This window comes from Girardinichthys multiradiatus, chromosome 11 (genome assembly GCF_021462225.1).
Source record: "Girardinichthys multiradiatus isolate DD_20200921_A chromosome 11, DD_fGirMul_XY1, whole genome shotgun sequence".
Taxonomy (NCBI): domain Eukaryota; kingdom Metazoa; phylum Chordata; class Actinopteri; order Cyprinodontiformes; family Goodeidae; genus Girardinichthys; species Girardinichthys multiradiatus.
The window spans coordinates 34088402-34113088 of record NC_061804.1 but is presented as its reverse complement, the minus strand read 5'-3'; the positions used below and the strand labels follow the sequence as shown (position 1 = coordinate 34113088).

At 40.6% G+C, this 24687-nt stretch overlaps 1 protein-coding gene across 1 annotated transcript; it reads right to left on the bottom strand.

Annotated features, from left to right (window-relative positions):
• Positions 1-782: 782 nt before the first annotated feature.
• Positions 783-24260, bottom strand: LOC124876849 (neuronal tyrosine-phosphorylated phosphoinositide-3-kinase adapter 1). The gene is given in 7 exon segments (XM_047379869.1): positions 783-3444; positions 3992-4098; positions 5221-5463; positions 6216-8018; positions 8097-8464; positions 17657-17896; positions 24055-24260. Coding segments are annotated over 7 exon segments (3402 nt in total). The 3' UTR covers positions 783-3009.
• Positions 24261-24687: the final 427 nt, after the last annotated feature.

Here is a 24687-nt window from a genome sequence, read left to right as displayed (position 1 = left end):
TATACATTAATTTTACAGTATAGCAGAAAAGTGATGTTAGCCACTCAATAACAAAAATGTGTTGCTTGAATCAAATCTACCTCACTGTATTTTTGTGTGGTAGCACTTGGGATAGTATGTGCATGCTTAAAAAATAAGAAAACCTTGTTCTTGTTTATTCTTAAATACATTCTGTTGTGGTATAGGAATTGAAATTATCTAACACAATGCAGGTTATTCTGTTTTTTGAAACAGAAAAAATGAAACAGCCCTTTAACTTAAGTTGAATCTGAAGCTGTGATAAAACTTTTAGATTAATCAAGAGCAATCAAGAGCAAAGGTTTTGTGCAGTGCTTACATGGTGCACAACAAACTCTATTTCTTATTGAACTGACATGCAAAATAAGCCGCAGAACATTTGTTTTTATTATTGCATCTAGCATCCCTAGATTATGCCACCCTGGCAATGCTGTCCTTGTCAAAATCTCCCATTGGTGGGATCTAAAAATGACCCCTGTTCAAGAAATGTGGGCTTTGTTTAAAACCCTGATCTCACAGGGTCTATATGGGAGAAGAACTGTGAAATGGCTCATCCTTGATGTCAGTAGGAGTGTGCCTTTAACTGTGAGTTTTATCAGTGAATCAAAAAACAATGTGTTGGACTAACATCTAAGTTGATGTCAAAAAACAAAGATTAGGGTGTTCTCTAAATATAAATCAACATAATCGACCCATCCATCCTTCCTTCCATTCATGCCTATCCTTGGATCACTCGAAGCATATAGGAACATGGACCACTTTTGTTTGTTGTGTAAAGTTCATTATATAAAATTTATTTCCAATGACAATATCAATGCAAATATAGCACTACAGTGATTTCCAAGGTACACCGTATCTTACCATATCAATATAGTATGGCACTCATATAATGGCCACTGTTTTAGAAGACACACAAAACCAACAGCCTCTGTAAACTATTCTGGAAAAATGGTAGCCTGTACCTCAGGTTTCACATCAGTCTGTGACATAGTAAGGTGATTACTTGGTATTTAAAATCAGACTGGGCACAATAGGAAGTATCATTTGGAGCATTTCAGTGTAAGGAATCTCTGCATGCATTGCACTTGCCCATTTCCTCCAACTTGGCCTGTGTTTTTATGAAAATGGATCCAAAAGGCTTAGAAAAAATAAAGTCCCTCAAACACGAGCAGGTGGACATAAACAAAACAAAACTGGCCAAAAAGTAAGTCTTAAACATTTTAAATAGGTCTTTTTTCACTTGATGTACTGCACTGTACAGTTTGGTACTATAACTATTATTAAAAAAACAACAACCAAGAGACATTCAAGTGCCTTAATACTAGTACAGGAGAGCTGACTCGTCAAGGTACAAACTTCATTCCATGTGGCTTTCTGAAAAAAAAAAAAAGCCCCGCCCCCCCCCCAAAAGGAAATTATTATGTAACAATAAGCATCATTTTAATAACGTTTATCATGGCAACACTATGTAGTCCAATGAACAACATGGGTATTCAAATAGCAGCAAAGTATTAAAAATGTTAAGACCAAAAAAAGCAGTTGAAATCTGTACACAAACAAAAGTGAATGTAGAAAAAGGGGGTTGAATAAATAACAGAGCTTAAAGGGATTCTTGCATAAAATTATATAAATAACTGTTTCTGGGTTGTATTTTTTTTTTAGAGGGCTCATTGTTTATGAATCGAACAATAAGTTATGCATGGGCTGTCTGCAGCAGGTACTTAATTCTCTTAGAAAAAAAAAACAAATGAAGGAAGTTATGTTTATACAGTATATGCTACATAATATGTATTGAGTACAAGTATGAAAATGGAGATAATTGCTACATTTTCAATACACTTGTACATGTCTATATACAGTACATCAGGGTTTGAATTTCTCCTCTAAGTGATGCTTTGTGCAGATTGTTCCAGCATTGAGTTTGAGATGATCGATGCTCACAGTCTCATGAGCTGCACCGTGTTGCGCAGTCTTTCAGCCGATGGGTGTCAGTGCTCGGTGGAACGAACGCTAATGTGCAACTATGCAAAAAGCATGAGCGATGACTGAGGTTTTTTTTCCGTACCACTGATCTGTATCTGAGTATACTCAGCTGGACTAACACCCCCCCATCCTCCACAAACACCTCTCTTAAGCAGTAAATTCATATTTTTCCTACAACCACACAGGAACATAGTGAAGATCTGTCAGACAAGATCAGGTTTTTTTTCTTTTTTTGTCTCAAGCTTACAGCACTGCATGTCTATTGGTGACATGCAGAGTATGACACAGTAAATATGACTTATTCAAGTCTTAGATATGTATGTTAGGCTAGTTGACACAAGTTTTTGAAATATGTTGCTCAAGCTTGTTTTCTTCCAGAGCGTATTGCTGTAAAATTGCTGAAAGGTTGAGAAAGTAAAAGAGATTTACATTACAAATATGCAAACGGACACAGTAGGTAGCTTTTACTTTTCGGTGATGATTATTTGCATCCACAATGACAATCTATTGATATCAAGACATCTCAAATACATTCACTATTTTCAAGAAACACTTCGATAACTTATCTACGAATCTTGTCTGCTCTCCTCTGCAGAGTAGTTTTGATGCTTTGTTGGCGAAGGTACATGATTCCCTAGTGTCTCAAGTAGTCAGGAGGATATTTGGCAACACCAATCTAGGAACCCGACCCACTCTGTATTAACAATAATACTGGTGTTTTGTGACAAAAAAAAAAAAACTTGTTGGCAATTGGAACACATCAGTGCAGTACATAGTACAGAGAAAATACTAATCAGCTGGATAGAAATTAATTTAGTCTGATTGTAATAACTATATTTCTTCACCTCTTTTTGCTGTTCAAGTTCAACATCTCCACAAACCATGTTTGGAGACCAGTCTCTAACACAATAATAATAAAGATGGTATTTTGTATGCAAGTCTTTTTTAAGTAATTTCTTTCACCAGGCCATTGGAAAAGTCATGTTATGTAATCCACTTCTCCTGGGGTCAGATAGCTGTGTCCCACACAACGGCCTGCGGCCTCTGGCAGGGTGGCGTGCCAGTCTTCCGAGGCTCAGGTGTCCGTCTCCAGCTAGGGAGGATGGGCATGCTGTCCTGTTTGCACAAGCTTTTGTCAGGGCGCCGGTGGGCCTTGATCTCCTTGCACAGACAGCGTTTACGCTCAATGACTTCCAGCAGCTTGCCGTCTCTCTGGGTCTGCGCCGTAGATGGCGTGGTGCCCCCGCCGCTTGGAGTCTGTCCCTGTGCCAGCTGGGCGAGCTGCTGGAACTGCAGCTGCAGGTGGTGCTGCTGCTGGAGCTGCTGGAGCTGCTGCTTCAGCTGCAGCTGCTGCTGCTGGAGCTGCGCCTGCTGCTGCTGCTGCCGGGAGACGCTGGGGCTGCTGGGGCTGCAAGGAGCTTGAGCTAGGGCCATACTGTGCAGCTGCATGTGAAGTAAAAGGATCAACCATTCAATCATTGTCTAAACTTACATTATTATCACAATGTATTAAATGGATATAGTCTTCGCACAGGTCAAAGAGTGTTTCACTTCCCACAGACAGCCACCAGGATGTGCTGTGGCTGCATGTTGTACAGTTTGTGGTTCAAACGCATGCAGATAGTCTCTGCAGCACAGTCAAACTGCGTCAGCACTTGTAATAGAGCCCGAAACTGGGCAAAAACGTGATGCTAGGAGAATGCAGTTCACACTCCTGAAACAGCTAAGCGTTATCTCCCATCCACAATATATGCCTTTCCGTATGATTCCATATTTTCTATAGTCAAATACCCCTTTTTTTCTGCACAGACAAACCAGACCCTTATTCTGCTCAGTGGGCATAACTACCAGCTATAAATAGATCTGGAGGAGCAGTGTCACCAGCAGAAGGGGGAAGTCGTAATGAGAAAAATATTAATGTTGACTTCAAAATAAAGTGTTGGAAATGTTTTAGCATCTGCAGCTGTAAGGCCAGATGTATTATAATCACCTGATTCAGGGCTTCTCGTACTGGTAGACTGCTCTGTCGGTGGACGTCTCCTCCGCCCACCTGTCTGACTCCAGCAGCAGAGGAGGAGCGGCCCAGCCGCCCCACTTCTGCAAAGGAAACAAATGTTACAATGAATACCGACTCATCAGAATATCAGAACGAGGCAATAATGTATAACATGCACTCTATTTGCTTTGAGATCTCATATTTTATACTCCTTTACTATCTATGCAATATTTATTTTTCATCCCAAACGGAAGATCAGAATCAAAATCGACTTTATTGCCTTGTTTCTGCACACTAACAAGGAATTTGACTCTGGTACAAATTTAACCATTAATGTTTTAACCACAAAAGGGATAAAAACACTTTATATTTTCAACAGAAGTATCTGCAGTAGCTATCTAAAATAAACCTAATTGTAAAATGATAATATATGTCAAGTAACAATCAACTTCTCCAATGAAAATTAATTTGTTTTATTTCACAGAATGTTAGTAGACTTATGTTGAATGAAGTCCAACAGTAAAATTTAAACAACATAAATAATCTTTCTAGTGAGCAAGTTTTACACAACTAAGACAGAACAGAATTCCTACAGCCAAGTGTCTTGCAAACGTTTTTATACCCCTTGAGGTTTTCTACATTTTATCATGTTACATTTTAATGTATTCTGCTCGGATTTTATGTTATAGACCAACACATTGTTTTTATTATTTTTTCACAAGTAAAAAACTAAAAAGCGCGGGACACATTTGAATTCGATTACCCTTACTCTGACACTGTTTAAGCCGTTGTCTGAAAATGGAAAGAATATAGCACTGCTGCAAACCAACAGAGACATGACTGTCCAACGAAACTGACAGGATAGGCAAAGGGAGATTTATTGGAGAAACAGCCAAGGTGCCCATTGTACATTTGGGAAAGCTGCAGATACCCACTGCTCAGGTGGGAGAATCTATTGACAGGACAACTACTGGTGGAGCATTTGACAAGCCTGTTCTTCATGTGAGCAGGACAAGGAGAAAGCGACTGTTGAAAGAAAACCATTAGAGTCTGCCCATTAAAATACGTTAAAGTTTTTGCTAGTTTGATCAAATCTAGTAATGTTCAAGTGGTATATATACTGTACATTTGCAAGTCACCGCAGACCCTAAACCTATTATAGTACAGTACAGAATTCTGCAACTGAAAAATAAAAACATTAGTTTTGATATTAGGTTGCTTACCTCCATTACGACAGGCAGGAAAAGTCTGGCAGGGAAGAGGGAGTCCTCCTCTGGGCAGCGCTCTGAATCCTGGGCTGCCATCCACTCCTGCCAAAGACTCGCTGTGACCCAGAGCCCTGCTGGTGGCACTACTAAAGTGAACTGGGATGCCTGACTGGCCTCCTCGAGAGCTGATACCGAGATCCTCTTTGTCCATTCTTAACAGTGCATCAGCACTGCCGTTCCAGGCTCGCCCTTCATCCTCTGAATCAGGGAAAGTTACATAGGAATTTGTTTGGAAACACCTACAAATTATTTTCCATTAACTGAAAGGGGTTGTTCAAAATGTTTTAAGGAATGTTGCGCTAAAAGGTTATAAGCAGTTAATATTTTACCCGCTGTAGGTAATTCTTGTTTTGTTTTCAAAAACTAGACTAGTTGATTTAGTCAGAGAAGGGCCAAAACCAAAGTGGACTGAAATCACCTTAAAAGAAGTCAAGTCATTGTAGCAGTTCACGGAACACTATTTTGTGAACTTGTAAACATTTTAAGGTTTGCATTGCAATGCGTCTTTATAACTGAATCAGTTATTTTTACAGACAGGTAGGAGGTGGTGTGTCACCAATAATCCTCCTGTATGAAACGTTTACTGAGAACTGAACATGTAAAGTGTTTCCGGCCAAAGTGGTTGTCTGATTTAGAGATAAGGGCAGTGTAAAAATGCATGAAAACGGTTTCACTTATAAAACTTTGGTTTTTTACAGCATTTACATTTGTTTTAGAAAATAGACTAAAATGCTCTACATGTTCTGTTCTCAGGGTCTGTTCCATACAGGAAGATCATGATAGGAGCTCCACTTCCTACCCTCCTCCCATAATCCACCATGACATTTTTGAATTTGGAGTTTTAAGATGGTGTATGTCTTTGGTCTTGGCCTGTCTGTTAACGTTTAACAAAACCTTATTTAAAAAGTTTGTACTATCCCTTTAAGTATGAGTTTAAAATGATGACTTACTCTCTGCCTCTCTGCTTCCATGGCTAAAGGACAGCTTCCTCTGCATAGGCCAGTAAAACCCCTCATCCGCAGCTAAGCTGGCGCTGCTGTCCCAGGGCATGAAGCCAACTTTTGAGTTCGATGAGGACCCACTGTTGCTCTTGGACACCCCCTCACCCACACCGGTAAGGCTTGAAGGCTGTTGTAGAGATGGTGTCTGAGAGCTGGCTCTCAAGCTCTCATATGCTGGTGGCCTCCGAAAGCCACCAGACGGGTAGGTCCACAGCAGCGGGCTGTCTGAGGAGGGCGGCTTGTATGCTGGCAGGCCATGAGGTGTGTGAGAGCGGAGGTGTGGGCGAGAATGGGGACGCTGGGAAGAGGATAATGGCGTGGGAGTGGAGCTGGTGCTGCTTAGAGGTGTTTGGCTGCTAGTGGTGATAATGCTCTCCATAGGTAATGAGTGTGGCCCTCCTTCTCTGTCTCTATCTCTATCTCTGTCTCTATCTCTGTCTCTGTCTCTATCTCTGTCTCTGTCTCTATCTCTATCTCTAGCCCTGTCCCTTTCTCGGTCTCGTTCTCTGTCTTTATCCCTATCTCTGTCCCTGTCCTTGTCCTTGTCTCTGTCTCGCTCCTTGTCCCTGTCTCTACCCCTGTCCCGGTCTTTATCCCTCTCTCCTTTGTCAGACTTCAGAAGGAAGCTGACGGACTTGCCCTCCTTGCCTGTCCCCGAGGTCTGCGTCTGGACCGTGGCCTGGTTCGAACTCTGAGAGCTGCTCTTGGTCGGAGCCGGGGAGTCCCCTCGATCCGGCTTCCGGTAGTGGTGGTAGTGCGAGGGGCGATGATGAGGATGGTGATGGTGGTGAGAGAAAGGGGAGGTGGACTTGGAAGAGGGAGGTAGTGGTGTGGAGTGACTCCTGGCTCTCAGTCCAGGAGCAGGGCCTAACTGGGAGTCTCGACTATATTTGTCCTGCTGTGACGTGCCTCCTGATAATTCCTTGGACCCTGACAGGGAGGTGGGAACATTAGAAGAAGCCGAGGAGGAGGTGCTAGCTTGAGTTGTTGCACTGGATGTTTGAGTTTTAGCAGTGGTGGATGTCTTGTTTTGAACTCCTACCCCGCTGGATGCAGCTGCAGGCTGGGGAAAGGCAAGAAGCGGGGGACGGTGCTGCAGGAGATTGGGGAAGGGGGCCGGGATTTTTGTGTTGGACTCTGACTCAGATTTACCTCCTTGCAACAGATAGGGAGTTGGAGCTCGTGGTGTGTGGGGACTGGTGGACAGGACCTGGGGTACAGGAGTGGAGGATGCAGAGGAAGGCAGTGGAGAAGAATGGGAGATGGAAACTGTAGCTTTGGGTTTGGAGTAGGACGGGGAAGAAGATGAAGGGCGAGGGAGAGAAGAAGAACTGCTGGAGGAGGAAGTGGTGACGTGGAAGTGCTTTGATGCTTTCAGTTTGTCATGCTTTGGAGGGAGATGCCTCTGGGACTCTCTGTTTTCCTGCTGCGGGTATTTCATCTCCTCGTAGATCGCTTCACTCTGATCAGAGTCGGAGTCTGGCGTGGTGGCCACGGGGGTGACCGGGTGGGATGTGGTCGTCTGACTGTCTCTGGTGAACACTTGGCCCACCATTTCTATATAGACTGGCTCATCCTCCCCATCTCCTGTCTGTATCTGGGAGTCTGCAGACTGGAAGGGCAAGGGGGTGGCAGAAGGAGGCACACGTGGAGGAAGGGGGTCAAAGGTGAGCTGGGTACTGGGACTTCTTTTGGGTTTCAAAGGAGGAACCTTCTTTGCTCCAATCTCCCCGGAGTCTGACTTTTTCATGGCTGCAAAACATAAAAAGTCTTGTCAAGAAATATAAAAAACATTGCAGGGAATATGACAAAAAACACATCTATACTTACAGTTTTTCTTCTCTGAGTGTTTGGCCTGTGAGTGGGAACTCGAAGGGGGCGGTGGGGTCTCAGGAGGTCCTCTGCTGTCAGCAGACGAGGAGCTGAGGCGGGTACTCGGATGGCGTTTGGGTTTGGCCGGGGGGCAGCGGCCGCCGTGCTGAGACTGCGTGTCGGAGTAGTCGCCGTTCTCCAGGCTTGTATCTCCCGCACCGACAGCGTGGCAGGACTGCGAGCGTGGCGCCATGGCAGAGGCACAAGTGTGAGGGGACAGGTCCTGGGAGGCGGGCATGGTCATGAAACCCATCCGGAAGTGCCGTCGGAAAGACGCCAAGTCTCTGACTTTTCCCACAGTAGCCGATGGGTCATTTTGGGTGGAGCTGAAGAACGAGGTATGGGATAATGAAACATTATTGTATCAAGAAAAAAATCTAAGTTAAATAACATAAAAACTTCTATTAGTACTGGCTTGTCTCTTATGTTACTCTCCCTTGCTCTCTTTGCCCCTTAAAAATTGAAAAAAATGCCTGCAGGTGTTTCACTGAAAAAGGAAAGCTGTGCTACTCACATGCCTTTCCTATTGGTTGGTCTTAGACCACACCGACTTACAACATCTGTTCCCTTAGCTGAAGCAATTTAGAAGTGCACGCTGCTCCTGGAATCCCCGTTTTCTTTACATGTTTACATCCAATACACAAACCTGTAACCTGAGCAAAGGATCCCCTAAATCATTTCATCTGTTACCATGAGAACAGTTGTGATTCTGGTATTTGGTCTTTGAAACAATCATTGACAAAGACTCAAACATAAATCATAAATGAAGCAGATAAAGAAGATCAATCAGACAAGGTATTGTGTATTTCAAATGACAATGAGCAGCAGCTGGATCTGCAGTCCCTATATTTATTTATTCGTAAGAATATAATAATGATCATAATAAGTTGACACATATGAGACACAGCCTTTGCTTGCATTAAGGTTTGTACTTTGGATTCTGGTTTTAAAAAAAAGCTAAATATCTTATTTGAAAAAAAATGATACAATAAAATATAAAATAATAATGTATGGTGAGGAGGGATTTCAAATTAGTTTGTCAGGTCAGCGGCTCAAACTGCGGAAACAAAACTGTGAAGACTGGTGTCCTGCTGAGCTAACCAAAGGATTACAAATGTGTTCTGACAAGCCTCTGCTTGCTTTTTTGTTTCATAAACAGCCACTACAGTTGAGCAGTGTGCCCTTCAGAGGGGGTGTTACACTGCTTCAACCCCATCAGCATAAGATAAGTCCCTTAAGTCATTATCGACAGGGTTACTGTGAATACTCTGAAGCTTAGGAGAGAAAGACTTTGTTTTTTAGAGTTGATCGCAAACAATGCCTTGCAAAATGGTAAAAAAAAAAAACTTAAACCTTTTTACATTTTGTCTTGTTACAACTTCAAGCTTCAATGTGTTTTATGTTTTAAGTGATAGATCAACAGAAGTAAATAATTGGGATGTGAAAACCAATGGATATATGGTTTACCTTTTTACTTTTTACTTTTTTCTTCTTTTTGTTTTTTACAAAAACAAGAAATCTGAAAAGTGTTATGTGTTTATGCATTAACCTGCTTTAATCTGATACTCCTAAATAAAATACAATGTAATCAACTGCCTTTAGAAGAAACCTAATTAGTAAATAGAGTCCACCTGTGTGTAATTTAATCTCAGTGTAAATTCAGATTAAGGTTTCAGAGGTTTTTTAGAAAGCCTTTGTGAACAACGTGCATCCCGAAAATCAAGGAACACAGCAGAGAGGTCAGAGATAAAGTTGTAGAGAAAACAGTTTGGGTATAAAACAAAATCCCTGCCTTTCTCTTACGGAACACTATTCAAGCCGTCATCTGAAAATGGCACAACTGCAAAACTACTGAGGCATGACCTAAACTGACAGGCCAGGCAAACAGAGCATTAATCAGAGAAACTGCCCAGAGCCCCATGGTAACTCTGGAGGAGCTGCAGAGATCAGTTGGAAAGAAATCTTCACAGCATAACTATCAGTTGTTAACTCCAAAAATATGTTTTTTATTCCAATATCAAGAGAAGAAGCAATTGTTGAGAAAAAAGTCTGAACAAGTCCAGTCTGCAGGTTGTCGCAGGCATGTAGGAAAAACTGTAAATGTGGAAAAAGGTGCTCTGGTCAAATTAGACCAAAATTGAACTTTTGTCTATGTGCAACACTTTAGGTCCCTCGACGGCAAAAGCTGGTAGAGACATAGCCCAAAAGACTCGCAGCCATAACGGCATTGGAAGATGGTTCTACAAACTATTGATTCAGTGGGGCTGAATACAAATTCATGCTACACTTTCCATATTTTTAGTTGTAAAACATTTAAAAAACCATGTATACATTTGACATTTTTAACTACTTTGTGTTGATCTCTCACATATAATGAAAACCTTAAAAAAGTTCAAAAGGTGTGAATACTTGTGCAAGACACAAAATAAGAAAAATAGACACAGCACATTTGGTTAATTTTATCCATGCCAACACAGTTAGGAACAAAATACCAGGCACAGAGGAAAACAACTGGAGCTTATAATTGGTAAGAAACTTGATGAGCACCAACAGAAGGAGTGCTGAGGCTGCTCCTCACCAAGGTAATACACAGGCTCTTATTTTCTCCTCGTGTGTGAAATGGTGTATGTATATGTTCTAATGTGTGTGGTGAAGCGTCAAAGTTCATTTGCATCTCTTCAAGAATGTTTGTGCCCTTGAATGCCTGTGGAGATGTTCTAGTGACTCCTTGTAATCGACATAGATACTAGAAGGCCAAATTTAGCTCAGGACAGAGGCTGAGCATCTCCCTTCTCGCAGCTTGAAGAGCTCTTTTTTTTTTTCTCCCCTTGTTTCCTCTAACAGCTGGAGCTCTGAACAGCTTCAAAGCGAGACCAAAGATGACTCTTCAAGAGCATCAGGACTCGCCCCTTTTTATTTGCTCTCTCTTTCTTGCAGCTTAAACCAATAATCTGTGATAGCTAAGGTAGAGATAAATCAATAGCCCCCTCATATGTGCTGTTTCAATAAGAAGCCAGTAGCATGCTAGAATAGCCTGATGTACATCCTGAAAATGCTAAAATTTAGATTGGGGGTCTTTTGCATTGCTCTGATAAAGAGGAAAAATGTGTATCTAAATTGTTTGCTAACTGAAGATGTCTTCTTGACATTGAATTGAATTGCTGTTTTAGGGCAACATAGCGCCCTAATAGCGCTCGTTTTACTTACTGTGATCTGACTGCTGTGTAGAAACTAGTTTTAAATCAAAAACAAAACTGAATCATATGACCAGATAAATCAAATCCATTTGAAAAGAAATTCCAATTAAGTACTAATATGTAACAGGGCACACAAGAACCTTTACAAATGAGAGAAAATTATGTAAAGTGCCAAGCAAACATATTCCCCTTGAAAACACAAAGGTTTGTGGTTGTAATCTGACAAAATGTAGAAATGTGAAAAGGTATGAATTCTTTTGCTATGCATTGTACACCATCCTAGTCCAGGGGTCACTGCAATCTTTAAATCCAAAGAGTCATTTTGATCCTTACGTCTACTAAATTAATTTTGTCTTGAGGCTTCTAAATTCCTACTTGGCACTTTGAAAAAAATGTTTGCTTGTCAAGTTTTATAAATACCTACTACATAAAATTAGCTTGTTCATTGGTAAAAGATCACGGTTCAGTATGTTTTTTTTTTGGTTTGCTTTAATCATGAGAAACAAATAGAAAGTGGCCACTATAGAACTGACTGGAAATGTGGTATAGCAACTTACTGGATGGACAGACGGACGGACAGACAGACAGACAGATGGACGGATACAAGATGTACTTGAATGCACCATAAACGTGCAGCTGTTGGGAAATCTCCTTTGATCAGAGGAACTTGTCACAACAGTACCAGTGTGTTTTCGCATCTCATATGCTGTGCAGTGTTTTGGACTGACTGAATGCTGCAGCAGCTGGATTTGGACTTTAGCTGATGTTTTTAGTACCAGAGAATCATCGAGAAACTTTCATGTTCCCAAATACCAGAGTTTAGTGATAGCTGGGAGTTCTCTATGTTTTGTTTTGGTGTCACTTTTTAAAATTGCACTGCACAATGTTGCTTTGCATGCTTAGTTCAGCACAAAAACAATCTTCATGTGTTTGGGTAGTAAACATTGCTACATGTGTTTGCTACATGTACCTGCCGTATACCAAATACGTGTACCATTACACCCCTAATTCTTTGACTTTGGAACAAAGAAAAACCTCAACTTAGAAAAAATATTACATTTATAGAAAATTATGCAGAAAAAAGCCCCACTATTCGCCCTGATATTTATTTATAAAGCCTTTGCTTTTTAAGTTTAGTGCATATATGGTAGGAAAACACAGAAAAACTAATTACTAAAACTAGCATTTTTATGGCCTTCATATGTAAAAACACAGTTCAGTTCTGTATTGTTAAAACTATTAAGAGCCAACCTGCAAGGCCTAAAGAGCCACATGCAGCTCAAGAGCCACTGGTTGAAGACCCCTGAGTTAGTCATACCATATGGCCTCTGCTGCTACTTTCACTATTGTTTTTTTTTTTTATATTTGCACAGATATTTTGAATACTACATCTACTTTAGAGAAACTGTTTTTGATCAAAAAAAATCTAAATGAGATGATTCTGCCTGTAGCAGCTAAAGTCCCGTTTAAAATTTACTTTTCTAGGCCAAAGTTTAAGTGTGTTTAAGCAGTGAAAGGTAAAAAAAAAAATGTTGCTTAGAACATCCAATCTGATTTCAGGTCAAATTGGACCAGTAACGTTGACTCTTGTCAAATGCTAAGGTTGAACTCCGACATCAACTCTGTAAGTGTCCCTACTCTGTTAGACGTTACTGACACAGTACATGATGCTTATTTGCCTTAAGTTATGGGTTGTACCATTTTTCTTATCTGTTTTTTTTTTTGGTTTCCTCTTACACTGCTGGAGTATTGTTTGGTAGCATGTGATCCTCAGCTGGAGACAAATCCAGAAGCAACAAACAACTAAAATAAATGTCCCTATTCATGAATGAATAACCACATAGAGTAATTTATTGAAACTACCAAGAAAAAATAAACTTTAGACATCATCCTTAGCTTAACATTTGTTTGAATGGGTGAATATTACTTATTTCTTCTGATCATGTTCTAAGCTGTTTATTGGAAGTCTTTTATATGTCTGTGGTTAATCCTTGCTTCCCAGGTTGTCTGCTTCAGTCTTTTAAAAGGGAATAGAAATTTCCTACACTTGCTCATATTTCTATGCTGGGATTAATAAAGCTTTGGCTCGTAGCAAGGTTTTCTCCCACCATTCGTCACTACTGGGAATAGTCTGTCTGCCTGTATTAGCGCCATAAGAAATCGACTCTATTTTTAAAACTCATACTGAAACTCACCTTTTTACCATCCTGGAGCCCTCTGTTGTATAATGTGATTTCTCTCCAGAGGAACCTAAGGATCTCAGACTTTGCACCGTTCCCGTCTAGTCTTCAGAATGTTACATTTGTCCATCCACGCCTCCTACATCTGTTATTCCCACTTTCTGTCCCTGCAGCTTCATGTCCTCCTCCCTACAAGGCTCTGCTTTAATCGTTCATCATGTTCTGATTGTCCCACTTGCTGCACTGCACCTCGGCTGACCCCATTCGAGCCATGGCGGTGATCTCTGCTGCTAACCTTTGGACCTCTGCCGTACCATTCTGAGTCAGAAAGCACTCGCTGGGTCTTCTTTATTCCCCTCCACAAACAGTCATGAACACAGTGCGTGCTTTGCTGAGCTGTAGGTGACTCACATTTGAACGTCACATTTCTCCTTTGACGGTCAGATAAACAAGATACACTCATTCGCTGTGAAGCATTCGGTTTTCAACACAATAATGTCATGTGCAAACTGTCATGTGAGTGTGATGACACCCTCTGCAGGATGTTTGGCTTTACTGGTTTGTTTTTGTGACAGTGCATTTGTTGGCATGTTATGAGCTTACATTTGACTCAAAAAAGCCATTTGTAAAAGTATAGCACTGTATGAGCTTTAAACCCTGGTAATTCTGAATGTTAATAGATATTTAAGAAGAAGTTGCTTTAGGTAAAGTATCCTGAATCACGTCTTGCCTACTAGAAGAACAAAACTGGTCTCAAGATACCCTAAATGTATATAGTGCTTTGCAAAAGTAGTCATGGCTCTTGAACTTTTCCTAATTTTGTCACGTTACAAACATAAATTTCTATGTATTTTATAGGAATTGTATGTGATAGATCAACATAAAGAAGCACATAACTGTAAAGTGGGAGGAAAATGATTCATGATCTTGGATATAAATGATTACTCTGATACCGTTAAATAAGATAAGCAAAATACTTTGAATTAGTATCAGTATCACAATAACTCTACAACACTGGCAAAAACAGTAAAGAAAACTCCAGGGAAAACATTTGTACACATATCAATTAATACAGATCAAACTAAAATTACAAAGCAATCACAACCAATCACATCTTAAATTTCTCTGGATACCAGTCTGTGTAATAAAAGAGTTTTTCCATCGACTGGTCCTTTATTTAGACCGTCTAAATCTCTTTCCAGATGGTAGGAACTCTTTTCACCATAAAGTGGATGGTAATGGGAGTGGAGAATGTCTTTTGCCTTTTGTCTGTATTTAAAAATGTTTCTAGATCAAGTAACTTACTAACAATAATTTGCCGGCCACTTCTACTATTTGTTTGATTCTGTGTTTGTCTCCTACTGACAGGTTGCTGAACCAGGTGGTAAAAGCAAATATAAGGACTGATTCTATCATAGAGTTGTAGAAAATGTTCTTCAACTTTTTACACAAACCAATTTGATTTCATTGCAACCTGATGATGTTTTTTGCTGACCTTCTCAGAATTTTCACTGAACGTCAGCTTTTTGTCCATGGCAACACGCAGATACTTATAATACTGGTTCTCCTTTAATAACAACTAAAGTTGGTGGACTAGACGTCTATACACAAATCTTTAGTTTTTGTGACATTTAGTATTAAGTGGGCATTGTCACACCCCATGATAAAATCCACCACCTGACTGTGTCATCTACAAACTTTAAAATGTGTCGTCCTGTGGAATGACAGCTGCAATCATCGGCTGTCATTATAGAAGAAAGAAGTCTAGAAACAGCAAGTGAGAATGGAGGCCATTGGTGTATTTAAAAAAAAATCAGTTCAGACATGTTAAAACTGCACCTTCAAACCCTCTATTATATCTGTAGGCAAATTGTAGAGGGTCTAATTTGCCCTTGATGAATTTTACTGACTTCCTGTTGATTAGTTTATCAAAAGCCTTCATGAGTAAGGAAGTTGGAATCACAGGTCTAAAATCGCCTATGTCCTTGAAGGACTTGTTTTTCGGCAGAGGAACAATTATGGATTTTTTTTCCACAATGCAGGAGCCCTTTGCTGCTCTAAAGACTGCTCAATAATGTAATAAATACACCAGAGAGTTGGTCTGCAAAATCCTTGAGGAGGCTTCCAGAGATATTGTCTGGACCAGGACTCATTACTTTTAGTTCTACGGAGCACACTTCTGACATCCTGTTACTTAAAGACAAGATCAGACAGTGGAGAAGAGCAAATCTCCTGTTTCATCTGGTTAATTTAATCTTTAAAATCCTTACTATCAAACCTAAGATATTGGTTTTGGTAACCTAAAGTACTGGACATGTCATTCCAGACTGTTTTTAAATTGTTGCTCTTCAAATGTTGCTCACGTTTGACTTTCTTATTTCTGTTTTACCCAGCTATTTGGCGTTTATTCCCTCTCAGAATTACCCTTTTTAAAACATTTGCATGTCTCTATCATTAATTTCCTCAGGGACTTATTTATTCATGTTTTTTTGTTAGGGCAAGAATTTACCTGAAGAACAGAAATACATTACTCTTCACAAAAGTTTATTTGACTACATTTAGTTGATTTAGGTCCATTTCACCTGTGAGGGAATCTTGCTGAGTGAACACAGAGCAGTCAGTGCACTTCAAACTGTTCTGCAGATACTGGACGGCATCCCTTGACCACTGTTTTACAGTCTTTGTTTAGACAGCCTCTCTTCAATAAACAGTCTTGTAGCTAAGTTCCAGGTGAACGGTGGTATGATCCAAGGATCCCAAAGGAGGCAGCGACAATGATCTTTAATGGATCCATAACAGAGATCATGCGCTTTGTTGAAATGGGTTGGGCAGGTAGAAGTGAGTGGTTGTTATAACAAAATGCATTTTTAGGGATATTAATATTTTTGGAACACAATAATTTCATATCTAGGTGTAAAATATGCTATTTTTATTTAATCAATCTTTCCGTATATTGAACTATATACAATATTTCTCTTTTCTTTCATGTGTTCTGTCGCAGCATTACAGGCGTACCATATGGAGAAGCTGAATGCCTACATGCTCCAGGGCAGATTTATTCTACATTAAGCATCTCTCAACATAGAACCCACATGATTGACTTTATAAAATCAGGATTGGATCCAGCATGAAAGTAGACAGACCAAATTGAAGTAATGGTAACCTGTGTTTGTATGACCTCCAACCCTTTGTATTATTTGTGTGAGTGAGTGAGTGAGTGAGTGAGTGAGTGTGTGTTGTCCAAATTGTTCCATACATAATTTTGCTTCGATAAATTGCAGCTGCCTGTCGTTCAATGAATATACTGAACAGTGAAGGGGGGCCTGTCTGGTGCGTCTTTCCAGATTGAAACTCTAAGAAATCCAGTGGTTTGTTTTCACACAAGCATTGGTGTTGTCTGGTCCATGGCAAAAAAATACTCCAAATCCATATTTATCTAAGGTTGCAAGTAGAAATTTCTAATTAACCCTGTCAAAACTTTCTCTGCATCTAATGAAACAATTCAAACATTTTCATTTTGGATGTTGCAATAGTCTATTAGATTGATGAGTCTTCTTGTAATATTTATAGAATAAAGATTTTCAATAAACTCGGTCTAATCAGGACGTATAATATGAGGGGTTATCTTTTCAAGCCTTCAGGCAGATGATTTTATGATCTGCATTTATAAGCAATATTGGGCATTACAGAGATGGAAGTGTAGATCTTTATCTGGCTTGAGGATAACATTTACATTAGCACAATTCATTTTGGAGAGAGTATCGAGGCTTCTTGGATTTCTGTGACCACCTGTTGGAAGGTGGGGGCCAGCAGAGGCCAGAACTCTTTGTAGAATTCTGCAGGGAAACCATCAGGTCCTAGAGCTTTGCCATTAGGCATACTCTTATCTGCTCCATGGAGTTCACTTGCTGCTAAAGGTAAGTCTAGAATATATACGGTATATTTCTCACCTATATAACATATTAACTTCCGTGTGAAGTACCACTATGCAAATTCACATGAATCCTCTTTGACTTTATGAACTGCATTTTGAATAAGGATTCTGAAATTAAACTCTTTCACACTAAGAGGTCTAAATGTCTTCAACTGAGTCTTGGTGAAAGCCTGTACATGCAGTGCTTCTGTCCTCTCATCCACTCACCTCTTCTTATTTCCCTCATGCTCTCTCTGCCTCCAGTCCAAGCGACTCTTACGATACAGCAGGTTCATGTCGCTGCAGGATCGCTCCTCCTCACAGCCTATCACAGCGCAGTGCAGCCACTTGCTTCGCCGCTCTATGTCACGCAGGAAATGCTCGACTGCCACATCCTGGGCAGAGCCAGAGCTCATGGTACAAGAGAAGACTCAGGAGGAGCGGATGTATGCCAAAGGCAGCTTCCCTCTTGAAGAGAAGGAAACAAGAACAATGTATGAGCACATGAATCATTTAAAGAACATATTTAATTGCTTCCCAGGCTAACTGTTGCTGGCAAGACTGACAGCTGTTTTACACAGTGTGGAAACAACAAATGAAACCCAAGTGAAACCAAATAATTGGCAGAACTTGAAGAGAGATAGTTGAATGTAATGCTTATTGTGTCATAAAAATCTATCCTGTCCATTACTGCAACTGGCAGCCGTCACAACGGAGACACAGTGATGCATGCATGATGAAAGTGGCGGTTTTGTTTACCCCGTGCGCAAGTGTATTTATACTTTCATTATCTAGTTATGAATATTTGAGTAAGCATGGTAACTCAGCTGCAGAGCTGCTTTGGCTGTAGGCCCTGGGATGGCCTATCTAAGCTTGCCTGCTAAGCAGACAGTAATGCGGTTTGTCATATGTAACGCACGCACAGCTTTCCGTTCATACTAACCCTATGAGAAAACAGGCTTGTTGTGGGGCAGATATTTGAGAGTCCTACCATGTTTTCATGTCAGAGGATGTGAGTTTAGAGCGCAGTTGGTGGAGAAAAGAACAGCTGTCAGCTGATGCAGCACGATGCCAGTGTTTTTCCATCAGATATAGAAAAAGGGTTCAGATGTGTTTTAGTGGAGGACAACAATGTGTTATGACTGGTTTTCCTTTCTTGAACTGTGCAGAATTTATTACAAGCAAATCCGAATATGTTACTGGATGTGGAAGCTTATGTATAATAATGTTGGTTAGAAGGCTTGGCAACACAAAGCCTTTTCTAGGCAAACTTTAAAGATTACTGAACATTTGAAACCCTCAATTTAATAAATTCTGAAATCACAGCTGATGTTATTTAATTACAGACTCTTACAAAAGACTTTTTCACATCTTGTCACATCATAACCATGTCGAATACTTAAGGGATTTTATGTGGATAGGTGTACACAAAGGGGTGCATAATTGTGAAATTGATTGAAAAATTATATATGGTTTTCAAAATTTTAAAAAACTATCTGAAAAATATGCTTTGCGTTTCAGCCATCCTAAGTCAGCACTTGGTAGAAAGCCCTTTTTGATGCAGTTATAGCTGCAATGTCTGTTCTTTGCTAAAAAGCACAAGCTCAGTCAGACTGGATGGAGTAACCATCAATTTTCAAGTGCTGTCACAGATTCTTGGATTTACACCTGGACTTTGACTGGGCCATTAATATACATCGATCTAAACTCTTCTGTAAGCTGAATGTTTAGTGTTGTTGAAAGGTGAGCCTTTGCCGCGGTCTCAAATGTTTTGCAATCTCTTCTAGATTTTCCTCCAGGATTGTCTTGTAATTAGCTTCATCCATCTCTTCATCAACTCTGGCAAACTTCCCTGTCCTTGCTGAAGAGCATTCCCATAGCATAATGCTGCCCCCTCTGTGTTCTGTGTGGGGATATAGTCTTCAGGGTGATCTCCAGTGTTTTTTTCCCACCACACATAGCTTTTTGCATGTCAGTTTAGTTAGACAGCAATGTCTTGGTAGGTTTGCAGTTGAGGCACACCCTTTCCATTCTCAGATAATGGATTGAACAGTGCTGCCTTGGAAATTGTTTAATAACCTACCCCTGGTTTAGACTTTTGCACAACTTTTGCACACCCTGACCTGGCTGCTGCATGTGTTCCTTGATCTTTGTGATGAATTTTATTCACTAATGTTCTTTAACAAACCCTTGAGGCCTTCATGAAACAGCTGTTATTATACAGATTTAAAGTACACACAGCTAGGCTCTATTTCCTACCTAGGTGACGTCTGAACACAATTGGCTGTGCTACATTTTATTTATGGTATAAGAGTAAAGGGAGTGAAAACTATTTTTTAAAATCCCACTTTCAGGCTTTTTTGTAAAAATAATTGGAAAAGCTCTTCATAATAATGCATCACTTTCAATCGGTTCTAAAACAATAAAACAAGAGGATATGAATACTTTTGCAAGGCAATCTATGCTAAAGCAGTGGCTGAATTATAACTTCATGCTCCCTCAAGGATAAATGTAAACAACATGGAAAGACCATAAAAACTAGAGGATATTTACACGTTCCAGGAGTGCAGTTGCTTCTCTAATTCTGTAGATCATCAGGACCGTTTAACTTATATTAACCACCAGCTGCTTGCCATCTTAAAAATTCATTAACTGTCAACCATGTCTTACTATAAAGACAGAAGTTAAACAGTGGACGCAGTAGGCGTTGTCAACTGGGCCAGGCAGTAAGCTTATCTTTGTAAATGCGCATGATTTTTTTGTCATGGTCCCATTGTGTCATCCAGTGTTTCAGTGTTGCTTCTGCTTTTCCTGTATCCCACAGTCCTGACCACAACCTCGACCACTGCTGCTGCCATGCTTGCTCTCTCAATGTTAATTAGGTTAGGAAGCAGCGACTGGAGGTTGGGCTTGCGCTAAGTGTGGCTTTGATTTTGGTTTCTGGGATCTGGCAGCTGAGCCAGCAGCCCTACAATTGCTGCATTATACACTGTGGGTTGGTGTACAATTAACTAGTCTGATGGAACACGAATAACTCCATGTTTTTCAGACAGTTTTGTATTAACACGTTAACTTGGTATAAAACCTCCAAAATGCCCGAGCTGCACTAAGTCCCTTCATGAGACAACTAAACTTATAGCATTTAGCAAGTCATTTCAGGAGCATCTGTGGGGTCAGGAGTCACTTGAATTCCTCGTTAGGACCAGAAGCCAGATGGAGCCATGATTCACACAATTCAATCTGTAGGCAAGGCTGCAGACTACTCATTCATGAACATAAGCAAATACACACACACACCTACAGCCCCCCACCCCCTCGCATGCTAAACACACACATGCACAAGTGGTGTGAAGCAAATGTTGGTAAATGTTAACAGAGAAAATAATTACCCCACAGTGCCTTGCAAAAGTCTGCATACCTCCTTAACTTGTCACATCACTACAAACCTCAACATAACCCACCAACAAAGGAAAAGGTTATATGGTTTTAAATTGTTTGCAAAGACAAAATCTGAAAAGTGTGGGGTGCATTTGCATCCAGTCCCCCTGAGTCAATACTTTGTAGAATCACCAATTAAAACAGTTAGTTTTCTAGAGTTGCACATCTAGAGAATTTTCTATCTATTTTTTATTACAGAATAAGTCATAGTCACATTGGAGGGACAGCATCTACAAATGTCAATTTTCAAGCCTTCCCTTCATCCTCAATTGGATTTAGATCTAGAGTTGGCCTGGATCATTCTAACACATGCTTTGGTCTAAACCATTCCATTGTGGATCTGGCTATATATTTGGGTTTTATTGCTGGAATGTAAACTATCTCCCCAGTTTCAAGTCTTTTGGAGCTTCGAACAGGTTTTCTTTTAGGATTGCCCTTAGCTACATCTTTCTTTTCATAAACTCTGACCTACCTTCCTATCCCTGCTGAAGAACAGCAGCCCCACAGCATGATGTTCCTATCACCTGCTTCCCTGATTAATTCGGAAGGTTAGGTGCACAGCCATGTCTGCTTTTACCGACTCTTTACATTTGGATTGAACAGTGCTCTGTGAGATGTTCAAATGTTGGGATATTTTTATTTAACCCTAACCGTACTTTTAACGTCTATATAACTTTATCCCTGACATGTCTATTGTCCTCCTTGGTCTTCAACATGCTTCTTCTTCACTGATGTTCTCTAACAAAGTCTGAGAGCTTCACAGTACAGTTGTATTTATACTGAGATTAAATTACACTCAGACCTACACTCACCGGCCACTTTATCAGGTACACCTGTCCAAGTGCTCGTTAACACAAATTTCTAATCAGCCAATCACATGGCAGCAACTCAATGCATTTAGGCATGTAGATGTGGTCAAGACGATCTGCTGGAGTTCAAACTGAGCATCAGAATTGGGAAGATCTACTGGGATTTTCTTGCACTATCATCTCTAGGGTTTACAGAGAATGGTCCGAAAAAGAGAAAATATCCAGTGAGCAGCAGGTCTGTCGGCGCAAATGCCTTGTTGATGCCAGAGGTCAGAGGAGAATGGCCAGACTGGTTCGAGCTGATAGAAAGGCAACAGTAACTCAAATAACCACTTGTTACAACCAAGGCATGCAGAAGAGCATCTCTGAACACACAACACGTTGAACCTTGAGGCGGATGGGCTACAGCCACAGAAGACCACACCGAGTGCCACTCCTGTCAGCTAAGAACAGGAAACTGAGGCTACAATTTGCACAGGCTCACCAAAATTGGACAATAGAAGATTGGAAAAACGTTGCCTGGTCTGATGAGTCTCGATTTCTGCTGTGACATTCGGATGGTAGGGTCAGAATCTGGCGTCAACAACATGAAAGCATGGATCCATCCTGCCTTGTATCAACGGTTCAGGCTGTTGGTAGTGGTGTAATGGTGTGGGGGATATTTTCTTGGCACACTTTGGGCCCCTTAGTACCAATTGAGAATCGTGTCAACGCCACAGCCTACCTGAGTATTGTTGCCGACCATGCCCATCCCTTTATGATCACAGTGTACCCATCTTCTGATGGTTACTTCCAGCAGGATAACGCGCCATGTCATAAAGCACAAATCATCTCAGACTGGTTTCTTGAACATGTCAATGAGTTCACTTTACTCAAATGGCCTCCACAGTTACCAGATCTCAATCCAATAGAGCACCTTTGAGATGTGATGGAACAGGAGATTCACATCATGGATGTGCAGCCGACAAATCTGCAGCATCTGTGTGATGCTATCATGTTAATATGGACCAAACTCTCTGGGGAATGTTTCCAGTACCTTGTTGAATCTATTTCACGAAGGATTAAGGCAGTTGTGAAGGCAAAAGGGGGTCCAACTCGGTACTAGCAAGTGTACCTAATTAAGTGTACCTAATAAACGGTGAGTGTATGGTTTTAATTTACGGGTATTTTTATTCGTGCAAAAATGTAAAAAGGTCTATAATTTAGTTTCTATTTCACAATTAGGCACTACTTTACATTAGTGTATCACCAAAAACCCCCACAAAATACAAAGGTTTGCATTTTTAATTGGACAAAATGTGGAAACATGTAATTCTTTTGAAAGGTACTGTATCATAAAAAAATAATGGAAGGTCATGTCCAATAGTGAGAAATGTGGGCAAATAATATGTTCCTGCATTTATGATATTAGTTTTTATCTTTCACAAATAATGAACTTAAAACTTTGTGAAGGTTTTATGGTGTGGACCTCTGCCCTCCAGCCGTCAACACAGCTGTTGGTCCAGTAGTGCTGCAATACCACGCTGTGAGTAACACAGCAATACTGCTGTGCAGATGGACATGCCATACCACCATCCTGACCTTAAACAGGCCACACCATATTCAAAATAAACACTTAATTTCATTGGGCTTCAATGTGTACATATTTGTGCAAATTTGACCATTTTTGAATGCCTTTCTTTTATATTCCACAATCTTTTCCTATTCAACGGTTAGCTTTAGAGGGCTAGTAAACAGTACAGAACATGTTGTTCCAGGATCAGCATGTTCATTTATCAGCACAACTGTTTCTCCAAGAGTTGATTAGGTCTGCATCTCTCAATTCTTAAATTGATAATTACCGCAATTTAATTTTGCAAATCACTAAATGATAAAAAATACAGTACGTTTGAAAAAACTCATCAATATGTGGCAGAGCTTGTTTAGTTGGACTTAAATATCGCAGCCATTTCTGTCTGGCAATTCCAGCATCTAAACCTGTCAGTCAAAAGTGGTATAGTTTGCCACAAGCTAAAATAAACTGGGAAAAATGAAGAGCAGAGGAGAGCGAAGCAGTCAGCAGGAGAATGAGCAGCCTAAAACACACAGCTAGAGAGCAGGGGACACTGAGGCAGCACAAAAGCGATGGGAGGGGTGTGTGGTAAAAAATGGGGAAAGCCAGCAAATGGAGAGTAGAATAAGATTAATATACTCTGGTGAAAACCATATTATATCCATAGATTGACGGGGGGGGGTATTTAAGTGGGAGACTAATAAAACAGAGGGAGCTATGAGGAAGAGAAGATAAAGAAAGACTGAAAAGTAGTCAGACTAAGAATGGGGGGTAGGGAGGTGAAATCAAGCCGCTCACATTGTGTGTGGTCTCCTAGCAACACTTGCATTTCTTCCTCTGCTGCTGAATATGTACGAAGCGGGACGTAAGCCTCGTCGTACCAGATGATCCCTTGGTTAAACTTTGCAGTAGCTTTAATTGTACCTGATCCTCCAGCATCAATGCCCCATGTGTCTCTGAAGTGATGACAACATCTGTATTCATCAGCCACATTAATGCAAACTGTGGTGATGCACTGACCTTCGTTCGCCATATAGGCTGTAAACATGTGGACATACAGGGGTTGGACACTGAAACTGAAACACCTGGTTTTAGACCACAATAATTTATTAGCATGGTGTAGGGCCTCCTTTTGTGGCCAATACAGCGTCAATTCATCTTGGGAATGACATATACAAGTCCTGCACAGTTGTCAAAGGGATTTTAAGCCATTCTTCTTGCAGGATAGTGGCCAGGTCACTACGTGATACTGGTGGAGGAAAACGTTTCCTGACTCGCTCCTCCAAAACACCCCAAAGTGGCTCAATAATATTTAGATCTGGTGACTGTGCAGGCCATGGGAGATGTTCAACTTCACTTTTATGTTCATCAAACCAATCTTTCACCAGTCTTGCTGTATGTATTGGTGCATTGTCATCCTGATACACGGCACCACCTTCAGGATACAATGTTTGAACCAT